The sequence below is a fragment of the Heterodontus francisci genome, chromosome 15 (genome assembly GCF_036365525.1).
Source record: "Heterodontus francisci isolate sHetFra1 chromosome 15, sHetFra1.hap1, whole genome shotgun sequence".
NCBI classification, from domain to species: domain Eukaryota; kingdom Metazoa; phylum Chordata; class Chondrichthyes; order Heterodontiformes; family Heterodontidae; genus Heterodontus; species Heterodontus francisci.
Genome location: NC_090385.1, coordinates 15,499,624 through 15,512,270, shown reverse-complemented (window position 1 = coordinate 15,512,270; position 12,647 = coordinate 15,499,624). Strand labels below are relative to the sequence as shown.

Here is a 12,647-nt window from a genome sequence, read left to right as displayed (position 1 = left end):
TGCTCCCCCACTGATACTTCTACCATTCGTCTGGCTTCATTCCCTAGGATTAGGTCCAGTACTGCCCCTTCTCTTGTAGGACTTTCTACGTGCCGGCTCAAAAAGCTCTCCTGTATGCATTTTAAGAATTCCGCCCCCATTAAGCCTTTTGCACTAAGACTATCCCAGTTGATACTGGGCAAGTTAAAATCCCCTACTATTATTACCCCATTATTTTTACACCTCTCTGAGATTTGCCTACATATCTGCTCCTCTGTCTCTCCCTGACTGTTTGGAGGTCTGTAGCACACTCCCAGCCAAGTGATTGCCCCCTTTTTGTTTTTAAGGTCTACTCATATGGCCTCATTTGAGGAACTTCCTTACTGCATTAATTGACTCCTTGATCAACAGTGTAATGCCACCTCCTCTTTTAATCCCTCCCCTGTCACACCTGAAGATTCTATACCCTGGAATGTTGAGCTGCCAGTCCTGCCCCTCCCTGACTCATGCCTCTGTGATAGCAATAATATCATAATGCCATGTGCTAATCAATGCCCTCAATTCATCTGCATTACTAGTAAGACTCCTTGCATTAAATTAGATGCAATCCAGTCTTGCATTTTTCACTTGTGCCTTAACAGCTCTATATTTGCTCTGCCTTCCAGACTGACTCATTTTCTCTTCTATATTTGACTGTGCATCACCCGCTACTGTACCTCAACGCTGTCTCCCATCCCCCTGCCAAATTAGTTTAAACTCCCCCCCAACAGCACTAGCAAACCTCCCAGCAAGGATGTTGATCCCGTTCCAGTTCAGGTGCAACCCGTCCAACTTGTACAGGTCCCATCTTTGCCAGAAAGAGACCCAGTGATCCAGGAAACTAAAGCCCTCCCTCCTGCACCATCTTCTCAGCCACGCATTCATCTGCTCTATCCTCCTATTTCTAAACTCACTAGCACGTGGCACCGGGAGTAATCCAGAGATTACAACCTTTGAGGTCCAGCTTTTTAATCTGCTACCTAGCTGCCTAAATTCTTGTTGCAGGACCTCATCCCTCTTTCTACCTACGTCGTTGGTACAAATATGTACCATGAGCTCTCATGCCATGACTTAGCCTTAGATTAAGCTCCTTAGTTATTCCCTTTAATTTAGAGTACTAATTACAATAGGGACCTTATTCTACTCCAAACACTACCTACTACAATCTAAAATCCCTACCTTTACTTTTACTTCAGCTGTTGAAAGTAGTAAAAAAGGGGTAGAAATACCCACCTGTTCCGACTTACCAATCAGCTACCTCCCCTTGCAACGCACCACTTTCTGAACTGTGACGTCAGTCCTGAAACTTTCTCGTTGTCCCTGTGTGAGTGTGTGAGAGTATGCCTCTTTTAAGCCACTGGAGCTCCCGCTCGCTGGTGCCTGTCTCCTCGCAGGTCCGCCTTGGTCTTGCTCTTTCCCTGGCCTCTCGCAGCCTCTTTTAAGCCGCTGGAACTCCCGCTCGCCGGTGCCTGTCTCCTCGCAGGTCCGCCTTGGTCTCACTTCAAGTGCTTATCCAAGTGTTTTTTCAAATGCGATGAGGGTTTCTGGCTCTACCAGCCTTTCACGCAGTGAGTTCCAAACCACCCACCCCCCACCCCTTCCCTACCACTCTCTGGGTGAAAACATTTCTCCTCAATTCCAATCACCTGTGAAGCGTCTTGGGATGTTTTATTGTGTTAAAGGTGCTATATAAATATAAGTAGTTATTGTTGTTCAAAGTTCTCATCCTTGTTTTCAAATCCCTCCATGGCCTCGTCCCTAGCTCTGTAATCGTCTCCAGCCCCCTCTCTAATTCTGACCTTTTCAGCATCTCCAACTGTAATTGTTCCACCATTGGTGGCCACCCGTTCAGCAGTCTAGGCCCTAAGCTCTGGAATTCCCTTCCTAAACCTCTTCACCTCTATTTCCTCCTTGAAGAGGCTCATTGAAACCAAGCTTTTAGCCATCTACACTAATATCTCCTTACATGGTTAGTGTGAGATTTTGCTTTGAAACGTTCCTGTGATGCTGCTTGGGACGTTTTATTTTGTTAAAGATGCTAGAGAATACAAATTGTTGTTGTATATAAATGCAAGTTCTTTCCTTCTCTCTTTAAATTCTTTAACTTTTCACCTATTTAGCGGAAGAAAGATGAACCTGTTCCAATCATCTTTATCAGCAATAAGGGATGGCATTAGCTGCTTGCAGAATGATTTGTCCCTAGTGAAGAAAAATCTCAGCAATATCTTACCCCATAAAGCAGCACATAGTATCTCAGCATTAAATTTCTTCTTGTACTTCCGGATTTCCGGAGTATCACTCTGTGGTCGTATGTTTGTTGGATTGACATTTACAACTGATCCCTTTCTCGCATTGTCTCGTCGAAGAGGCTCAGATTTACTACCTGCTGAACAGGGAAACAAAAGACTTACATGGGAATAAAGGTTTCATTCATTGACATTGAGTCACACCCAACACACTGAGGTGCTCATTTCTGAAATGCTCTCACATACCGGGTGCCCCTGGAGGACTGGAAGGGGAGATCTGTAGCAGCCTGGGGTCGATGAACGGTGTGAAGGAAGAGGAAGATGAGGAACTGCATTTTGGCTGTGGACTTTCAGCCGACTGACTCTGAAAATAAGAGCAAATAAAACTTGAAACACATGCTTATAAAAGAATTGAATTGTCTGATCCTAGTACCCCTTGCCCAGGTGTTTTCAGCATGTAACAACAATTTGTATTTATAGAGCACCTTTAACATAGTAAATGCTCCTGTGAAGCACCTTGGGACATTATCAAAACATCATTTGACACCAAACCACAAATTTATTTTATTCTTTCATGAGATGTGGGCATTGCTGTAACCCTCCCTAATTGCCTTGACAACTGAATGGTTTGCTAGGCCATTACAGATGGCAGTTAAGAGTGAACCACATTGCTGTGGGTCCAGAGCCACATGTAGGCCAGACCAAGTAAGGAAGGCCCTGATGGCCATTAGTGAACCAGAAGGGTTTTTATGACAATCAATGATAGTTTCATGGCACCATCACTGAGGCTAGCTTTCAATTCCAGATTTTTATGAATTAATGGAAATTTAAATTCCATCAGCTGCCATGGTGGGATTTGAACCTATGTCTCCAGGGCATTAGTCTGGGTCTCTGGTTTATTAGTTCAGTGACATTACCACCATTTAAAAAGGACACCTTGAATTGTTTGTGGTCAATGCAGTTTGTTTCAAAAACTCCCAACAGCCACAGAACAACGACAGAATTTGTGGTTTTCAACCCCCCCTGAATGTATGGACTGATGCTGGGGTGTGCTTCCATAGACAGTAGCAGGCCTTCAGCTTCCTTCTCAAGCAGCCATTCTTCACCCGAGCCGAGAGATCTGCTGTGCTACTCAACTAGGTGAGGGGGAGAATCACAGCTTTCCTCATCAGACCTCCAACCAAGACCTCAGGAGTGACAAAGACTAGCTAATCAACCTATTTTACCTTGTCTGTTCAGAAAGACCTGAACAATCTAACCCACTGTGGCATCCCCTTGGTTCCTTAGATAATTCCCGGGTTTTCGTTTCCACTATTGTAACCGGAGGACCATTAACAATCTAGCAAAGGAGAGGAGATGCAGGGGATGGTAGCAGACAGCAATCAGGAGCGAGAAGTCCACACATGGGCTAAGGCTAGGGTTTGCCAACTCTGGTTAGATGTATTGTTGGAGGTTTCATCAGAGGACCCTCACTTCGAACTGCCCCACTCCCACACATCCGTCATTGATCCACCCTCCAGATGCATTGCCTTCACACAGCCAATTGGAAAGGGAGCAAACACATTGTTAACCAGATGGATATTAATCTTGACTGTTGGTGTTACACCCCTTTTTTACACCTCTTCCCTCTGCCGCCCCCCCCCCCCCCACATCTTCAATGTTTATGTAACCAGTAAATGAAAATATTCAAAGAAAATGAAAAAAGAACAATTTTATATAATATCCCCAAGATTTTGCTCCTGAGTTTCTTGCTGCAATGTCCCGGAGATGAATCTTCAATTCCTGGAGCGTTGGCAACCCTAGTTTCGGCCCAGAAAGCTTTCGGCACCTGGCTAGAGATCAGCCAATTTGATGCACAGTATGGGCCAAATCTGAAACCTTCTTAATCTGCAGTGGGCCCGTTCCAGATCAGCGAGCAAGCAGGAGAGATATGGAAACAGAAAGTGCTGGAAATACTCAGCACATCTGGCAGCATCTGTGCAGACAGAAACTGAATTAACCTTTCAGGTCTGTGACCCTTCAAGGAGATCACCCGTGAAGCGTCACAGACCTGAAATATTAACTTTGTTTCACTCTACACAGATGCTGCCAGACCTGCTGAGTATTTCCAGCACTTTCTGTTCTCATTTCAGAGTTTCAGCATCCGCAGTATTTTGTTCCTATTACAGGAGAGAAATGGCTTTGTGGAAGAACAGGTTTTCTGGCTCAAAATGTATTCAGAAAGCTCTCGAAGCAGGTGTTCAGCTGCACTACATGAGAAAACACAAAAGACTACTTTCAAAAAAAAAGGTGGCTGTTTGGAGAGGCCCTTGTATAATTTATCCCAATTCCCAATTTATCACTCGATCCAAACATTTACTGTACAGCTCTGCTTGTTACAACAGAAAATGCTGCATTCCCAAAAGGCTGAAAGAATGGAATAAATTTCTGCACTTCTGTTGTACAGGCCCCATCTTTTTGACTGTACTCTTTAACCTCGGTATAGGGAAGGAATAGTGGAGCAATGTTTCGGGAGTTTTCACAGAATGGCAATCATACAAAGAGTGGAGCAACTTATATATATCAAATCCAGGCAGGATTTAGATTAAATTTTAGATTAAATAAACAATTATAATTTTAAAGAAATTGTGTGCTGTTGATCTAGTGGCGAGGAAAACTGCCTTTTTATTTTACAACTAAATGCCACTTTACATAAGCTACTGCTTGCATTACGAGTGAGGGAGGGGCCCTTCAATTTCTGTCTATCGCCAGTAGCTGATATTACACAGGACAGTTGTATCGCTCTTTGTAAAACATGCCTGGTTAGTTGTAGTCTTGCTGTGAAGCAGCTGAGGGCTCTGCTCCGATCCCTGCTGATTAGCCGAGGTGTTCGGAGAGTGGCTTTGCTGAAGGAGGTCTGGGAGGTGCTGAATCAGACTGGGGACACCTGCACATTCTTGCTGTCTGCTACACTTCTGCCCTGCTACATTCTGTTCAGAAAACAACACACACATTACGAGAGAAAAAATGTTAGCGGCGATTGATGTCCGGCACATTCAATTTCCACTCGACAGTCAAACAGCGCATTACAAGTAGAGTTGTAGCTGACAACACTCCTGGTAATGAGACCCTTTCCTCTTTCTTCAACAGGCATCAAACCCACCTGCATGTTCAAGCAAATTCTGTTTGCAGCTGGAAAAACTGGTTTGTTCTCATTGTTTAGTTGTATTCTCTCCCTTGTTTAGGCTTGGGGGAGAGGCTGGGTTCTGTTGAATTTGGGTCACGGAGTTTTCTGTGCACAGACTGGTATTCAATGTTTCCTCGTGTTACTTGCATAAGGCAGTTAAAAATATAAAGAAAGACTTGCATTTATATAGCACCTTTCATTATCTCAGGATATCCCAAAGCACTTTACAGGCAATGAAGCACTTTTGAATTGTGATCACTCTTGTAATGTAGGAACCGTGACAGCCAAATTGTGCACAACAAGATCCCACAAACAGCAGTGAAATAAACAAGAAGATAATTTGTTTTAGTGGTGATGGTCAAGGGATAAATATTGACCGGCAGTCACCATCACTGGGGAACTTCCTTGCCCTTCTTTGAATAGTGACTGTGGGATCTTTTACAACCACCTGAAAGGGCAGACAGGGCCTCGGTTTAATATCTCATCTGAAAGATGGCAGCTCCTGGATTGTCAGGTCTCTGTCGTGGGGCTTGAATCTGTGACCTTCAGACCCTTTGGAAAGTTATTATTGAATCTGCTTAAGTCACCATTCAAGCAGTGCATAACATCTTGCTGTGTAAAAAAAAATCTCCTCATCTCCCCTCTGGTTCTTTTGCTAATTTCCTTAAACCAGTTCTTTGGTTACCAGTAGAAATAGTTCAAAATAACATACAAGGAAGATTTAAAGTAACATTATATTGAGCAGGAATTCAGCCTCTGCTAACAGAACTCTCATCCTCAATGCTGTGGATAGGGCAGGCTGCCTCAAATCAATTGTGTTATCGTTACATTGTCAAGTAAAGCAACTGTCTTTCAATTAAATATTCAAACTGATATGAAACACTGACACTTACTGACATCAGGGTGCTCTGTAATGTATAATTGCCTTTAAGTGTGATGTCCCTTTAAGATCTTAATATGCTGATGAGATACGTACCAGGATGCAGTCAAGAGACTACAAGCCAGAGTCACTCTGCAGTTGGAGTAAGGTTCTGTAAATAGTTAGCTATGTACTATATTATAGTTGAGCTGTAATAAACCTGTTTGAGATCTTCAGCATAACTGGACTCCTCGCATCTCATTTATGTTGCATCAGACAACATAAAGAACTCATTACACGTAACTGCTCATATTCTGTCATTCTTCTTTGGCCTCCTTATCTCAAGAGACAATGGGTAAGCGCCTGGAGGTGGTCAGTGGTGTGTGGAGCAGCGCCTGGAGTGGCTATAAAGGCCAATTCTAGAGTGACAGACTCTTCCACAGGTGCTGCAGAAAAATTTGTTTGTCGGGGCTGTTACACAGTTGGCTCTCTCCTTGCGCTTCTGTCTTTTTTCCTGCCAACTGCTAAGTCTCTTCGACTCGCCACACTTTAGCCCCGCCTTTACGGCTGCCCGCCAGCTCTGGCGAACGCTGGCAACTGACTCCCACGACTTGTGATCAATGTCACAGGACTTCATGTTGCGTTTGCAGACGTCTTTAAAGTGGAGACATGGACGGCCGGTGGGTCTGATACCAGTGGCGAGCTCGCTGTACAATGTGTCTTTGGGGATCCTGCCATCTTCCATGTGGCTCACATGGCCAAGCCATCTCAAGCGCCGCTGACTCAGTAGTGTGTATAAGCTGGGGATGTTGGCTGCCTCGAGGACTTCTGTGTTGAAGATACGGTCCTGCCACTTGATGCCAAGTATTCTCCAGAGGCAGCGACGATGGAATGAATTGAGACGTCGCTCTTGGCTGACATACATTGTCCAGGCCTCGCTGCCATAGAGCAAGGTACTGAGGACACATGCTTGATACACTCGAACTTTTGTGTTCCGTGTCAGTGCGCCATTTTCCCACACTCTCTTGGCCAGTCTGGACATAGCAGTGGAAGCTTTTCCCATGTGCTTGTTGATTTCTGCATCTAGAGACAGGTTACTGGTGATAGTTGAGCCTAGGTAGGAGAACTCTTGAACCATTTCCGGAGCGTGGTCGCCAATATTGATGGATGGAGCATTTCTGACGTCCTGTCCCATGATGTTCGTTTTCTTGAGGCTGATGGTTAGGCCAAATTCGTTGCAGGCAGCCGCAAACCTGTTGATGAGACTCTGCAGACACTCTTCTGTGTGAGATGTTAAAGCAGCATCGTCAGCAAAGAGGAGTTCCCTGATGAGGACTTTCCGTACTTTGGACTTCGCTCTTAGACGGGCAAGGTTGAACAACCTGCCCCCTGATCTTGTGTGGAGGAAAATTCCTTCTTCTGAAGACTTGAACGCATGTGAGAGCAGCAGTGAGAAAAAATCCTAACAAGTGTGGGTGAGAGAACACAGCCCTGTTTCACACCACTCAGGATAGGAAAGGGGTCTGATGAGGTGTCGCTATGTTGAATGTGCCTTTCAAATTGTCATGGAATGAGGTGATGATACTTAGTAGCTTTGGTGGACATCCAATCCTTTCTATTAGTCTGATGAGACCACGTCTGCTGACGAGGTCAAAGGCTTTGGTGAGATCAATGAAAGCAATGTAGAGAGGCATCTGTTGTTCGCGGCATTTCTCCTGTACCTGACGAAGGGAGAACAGCATGTCAATGGTCGATCTCTCTGCACGAAAGCCACACTGTGCCTCAGGGTAGACGCGCTCGGCCTGCTTCTGGAGCCTGTTTAAAGCGACTCGAGCAAAGATTTTCCCCACTATGCTGAGCAGGGAGATTCCACGGTAGTTGTTGCAGTCACCGCGGTCACCTTTGTTTTTATGGAGGGTGATGATATTGGCATCGCGCATGTCCTGAGGTACTGCTCCCTCGTCCCAGCACAGGCAAAGCAGTTCATGTAGTGCTGAGAGTATAGCAGGCTTGGCACTCTTGATTATTTCAGAGGTAATGCTGTCCTTCCCAGGGGCTTTTCCGCTGGCTAGAGAATCAATGGCATCACTGAGTTCCGATTTTGTTGGCTGTACGTCCAGCTCATCCATGACTGGTAGAGGCTGGGCTGCATTGAGGGCAGTCTCAGTGACAACATTCTCCCTGGAGTACAGTTCTCGGTAGTGTCAACCCAGCGGTCCATTTGCTTGCGTTGGTCAGTGATTATGTCCCCTGATTTAGATTTGAGGGGGGTGATCTTCCTGATAGTTGGCCCAAAAGCTCTCTTAATGCCATCATACATTCCTCTGATGTTTCCGGTGTCTGAGGCCAGCTGAATATGACTGCATTGATGTTGCCAGTAGTCACTTGCGTAGCGCCTGGCTGTTCTTTGTGCAGTGCTTCTGGCTGCTTTAAGTGCTACGGATGTTAACTCGCTGGGGGCTTTCTTGTCGTTCAACAGTGCAATGCGCTTAGCGGCTATGACAGGTTCCAGCTCTTCAGTATGAGAGGTTTAATATTTGATTTTATACTGCCCTGCAGTTGGTCTTGGACCATTTCTTAAACATCCAATCCCTCCATTACTGGTGCACTGTGACTGCAGTGTCTGCTATCTACAGGATACACTCCAGCAGGTCGCCAAAGCTTCTTTGGCAGCACCTCCCAAACCCACAGCCTCTGCCACCGAGAAGGACAAGGGCAGCAGATTCATGAAAACACCTTCACTTCCAAGCTCCCACTCCAAGGGCTGGATTTTATGCACCTGCTGCCGGAAATGACGGCAGGAGAAAAAAATGTTGATCTTCCTCGTGGTGGCCCATGCTAATGACCAGGTTGGGCTGCCACCACCCCAATCACATGGAGTGGGTGGGCTCTCCAATGCGGCCTTGGCGTCAGCTGCCTCTTAGTAGGTGCTGGTGCCATTTTTAAAAGGGCAGCTGGCTGATTTAAATTTTAAGGTTATAGTGCCACCCCACACTATTCTGATCAAAATCTGCTGCCCCTTTCCCACATCCTCAATAACAATAAAGTTCATTATTTGCCCTCTCCCTTGACCTAAGCACTTACCTTCCACATTTGACCTTCCCCCCACAAACTGAACAAAGTATAGAGGTGACCCCTCCCCACCATCCCCTGCACTAATGGCAAAAATTTGACCCCCACCTGCACAAAAAATCTTAAATTCCCCCTTCCCCACCACTGTGGCACCTGTTTTCCTCAGACGGGAAAGTGAAGACGTGGGAGTGCTGACTGCTGCTCAGAAGATCACGATCCGACAGTAAGATTGGAGTCTATTTTATTCCAACGTATGAACTGTGGTAATTTGAATATTTTAATCCAGGTCCCGTCGCCTAGCGGCGGTGGGGGGTGGCGCCATGGAGACTCGCCACCGCTGGGAACTTCAAGCTCAGCGCTCCTGGCATCGGGCTTCCTGGTGGGCTGCTGCCGGAATGATCTTTCTGCACCGCGCCTCCACCTACCACCACCGCCCCCACCCCTCCTCCCCCGCCTGCCCCCACCAGGGAACTCAGTGTCAGGAGCTCTGTAAAGTCCCGGCCCCAGTGCTAATTTGACCACATATTCCTGTCCATCCACTGTCACTGGATCAAAATTCTAGAAATCTCCACCTAACAGAAACGTGGGAGTATCTTCACAACATGGACTGCTGCTATTCAAGATAAAGGACACCATCATCAACACAACGACACCCAAGGATGGGCAATAAATGCCAGCCTTGCACAACTCAGCTCAGTATCTCAGTATTTTAATTGTTATCTTACTGAAACCTATGTACGTCAGCTGTAGCTCAGTGGCAGGACTCTTGCTTCTGAGTGCAGAAGGGGTGTGGTTTAAGTACCACTCCAGAGAATTGCACACATAATCTGGACTGACATTTCATGCAGTACTGAGGGAGTGCTGCACTGTTGAAGGTGCTGTCTTTCCATTGAGATGTTAAGGTGAGGCCTTGTCTGCCCTCTCAGGTGAACATAAAAGATTTTGTGGCGCTATTCTGAAGAACAGCAGGAAGGGTCTCTCCAGTGCCATAGCCAATATTCATCCCTAATCACCAACACCACTAAAACTACATGATCATATATCTGTTTCTGGGAGCTTGCTGGGTGCACATTAGCTATTGTGCTTGCTATATTATAACAATGATGCGGTGGAGTAGTGGTAATGTCACTGGACTAGCAACCAGAGGCTTAGGCTAATGCTCTGGTGACATGGGTTCAAATCCCACCACAGTAGCCGGTGAAATTCAAATTTAATTAATAAAAATCTGAAATTAAAAAAACTAGTCTAATGGTGACCATGAAACCATTGTCGATTGTTGTAAAAACCCATCTGGTTCATTAATGCCCTTTAGGGAAGGAAATCTGCCATCCTTACCTGGTGTGGCCTATATGTGATTCCAAATCCACAGGAATGTGGTTGACTCTTAACTGCCCTCTGAAATGGCCAAGCAAGTCACTCAGTTACATCAAACCGCTACAAAGCTGAATAAAAGAAATGAAACCGGATCGACCTAGGCACTGGAAATGACAACGGCATACCCAGCTCTGTCGACCCTGCAAAGTCCTCCTTCCGAACAGCTGAGGGCTTGTGCCAAAATTGGGAGAGCTGTCCCACAGACAAGCCAAGCAACAGCCTGACATAGTCATACGCACTGAATCATACCTTACAGACAATGTCCCTGACACCACCATCACCATCTATGGGTGCATGTCCTGTCCCATCAGTGGGAGAGACCCACCAGAGGTGGTGGCATCGTGGTATACAGTCGGGAGGGAGTTGCCCTGGGAGCTCTCAACATTGACCCTGGACCTATGAAATCTCATGGCATCAGGTCAAACATGGGTAAGGAAACCTCTTGCTGATGACCACTTACAGCACACCTCCACCCCCTTTGCTGATGAATCAGTGGCTTCTCCATGTTAAGCACCAGTTGGAAGCACTAAGGGTAACAAGGGCACAGAATGTACTCTGGGTGGGGGTCTTCAATGTCCAGCACCAAGAGTGGCTCGGTAGCACCACTGCTGGCCGAGACCTAAAGGACATAGCTGCTAGACTGGATCTACAGCAGATGGTGAGGGAAAAAGCTACTTGACCTCATCCTTGCCAATATACCTGTCGCAGATGCATCTGTCCATGACAGTATTGGTAGGAGTGACCACCTCACAGTCCTTCTTCACATTGAGGATACTCACCATTGTGTTGTGTGGCACTAGCACAGCGATAAATTGGATAGATTTTGAAAAAATCTAGCAACTCAAAAATGGGCATCCATGAGGCACTGTGGGCCTTCAGCAGTAGCAGAATTGGAGTCAACCACAATCTGTAACCTCATGGCCCAGCATATTCCCCACTCCACCATTACCATCAAGGCAGGCGACCAACCCTAGTTCACTGAAGAGTCCAGGAGGGCATGCCAGGAGTAGCACCAGGTATAACAAAAAATGAGGTGTCAGCCTGGTGACGCTACAACACAGGACTACTTGCATGCCAAACAGCGGAAGCAGCATGCGAGAGACAGGGCTAAGTGATTCCATAACCAATGGATAAGATCTAAGCTCTGCAGTCCTGCCACATCCAGTCACGAATGGTGGTGGACAATTAAACAACTAACAGGAGGAGGAGGCTCCATAAATATACCCAAACTCAATGATGGAGGAGCCCATCACATCAGTGCAAAAGACAAGGCTGAAGCATTTGCATCCATCTTCAGCCTGAAGTGCCGAGTTAATGATCCATCTCGGCCTCCTCCTGAAGTCCCCAGCCTTACAGATGCCAGTCGTCAGCCAATCCGATACACTCCACATGATATCAGAAACGGCTGAAGGCACTGGATACTGCAAAGGCTATGGGCCCTGATAACATTCCGGAAATTGTACTGAAGGCCTGTGCTCCAGAACTAGCTGTGCCCCTAGCCAAGCATTCCAACACAGCTTCAACACTGGTATCTACCAGGCAATGTGGAAAATTACCCAGGTATGGCCTGTACACAAAAAGCAGGACAAATCCAAACCTGCCAATTACTGCCCTATCAGTCTACTCTTGAATAACAGCAAAGTGACGGAAGGGGTCGTCGACAGTGCTCTCAAGTGGCACTTGCTTAGCAATAATCTGCTCACTGAAGCTCAGTGTGTTTTCTGCCAGGGCCACTCGGCTCCTGACTTGGTCCAAACATGGACAAAACAGCTGAACTCAAGAGATGAGGTGAGAGTGACTGCCCTTGAGATCAAGACAGCATTTGACCAAGTATGGCATCAAGGAGCCCGAGCAAAACTGGAGTCAATCGGAATCAGGGGGAAAACTCTCCACTGGTTGGAGTCATACCTAG

At 46.3% G+C, this 12,647-nt stretch overlaps 1 protein-coding gene across 7 annotated transcripts in view; it reads right to left on the bottom strand.

Annotated features, from left to right (window-relative positions):
- Positions 1–12,647, bottom strand: part of si:zfos-2326c3.2 (mitogen-activated protein kinase kinase kinase kinase 4) — a 337,746-nt gene that overhangs the window by 82,177 nt on the left and 242,922 nt on the right. For 4 of the 7 annotated variants that reach the window (XM_068047135.1, XM_068047137.1, XM_068047139.1 and 1 more), the window contains 3 exons: positions 5,063–5,233; positions 2,511–2,628; positions 2,249–2,404 (listed from right to left, as the gene is read on the bottom strand). In XM_068047135.1, coding sequence (XP_067903236.1) covers positions 2,249–2,404; positions 2,511–2,628; positions 5,063–5,233 — 445 coding nt within the window. Of the gene's footprint in view, positions 1–2,248; positions 2,425–2,510; positions 2,629–5,062; positions 5,234–12,647 lie in introns of those variants that run through there. The other 3 variants (XM_068047136.1, XM_068047141.1, XM_068047140.1) reach the window with 3 other exon arrangements.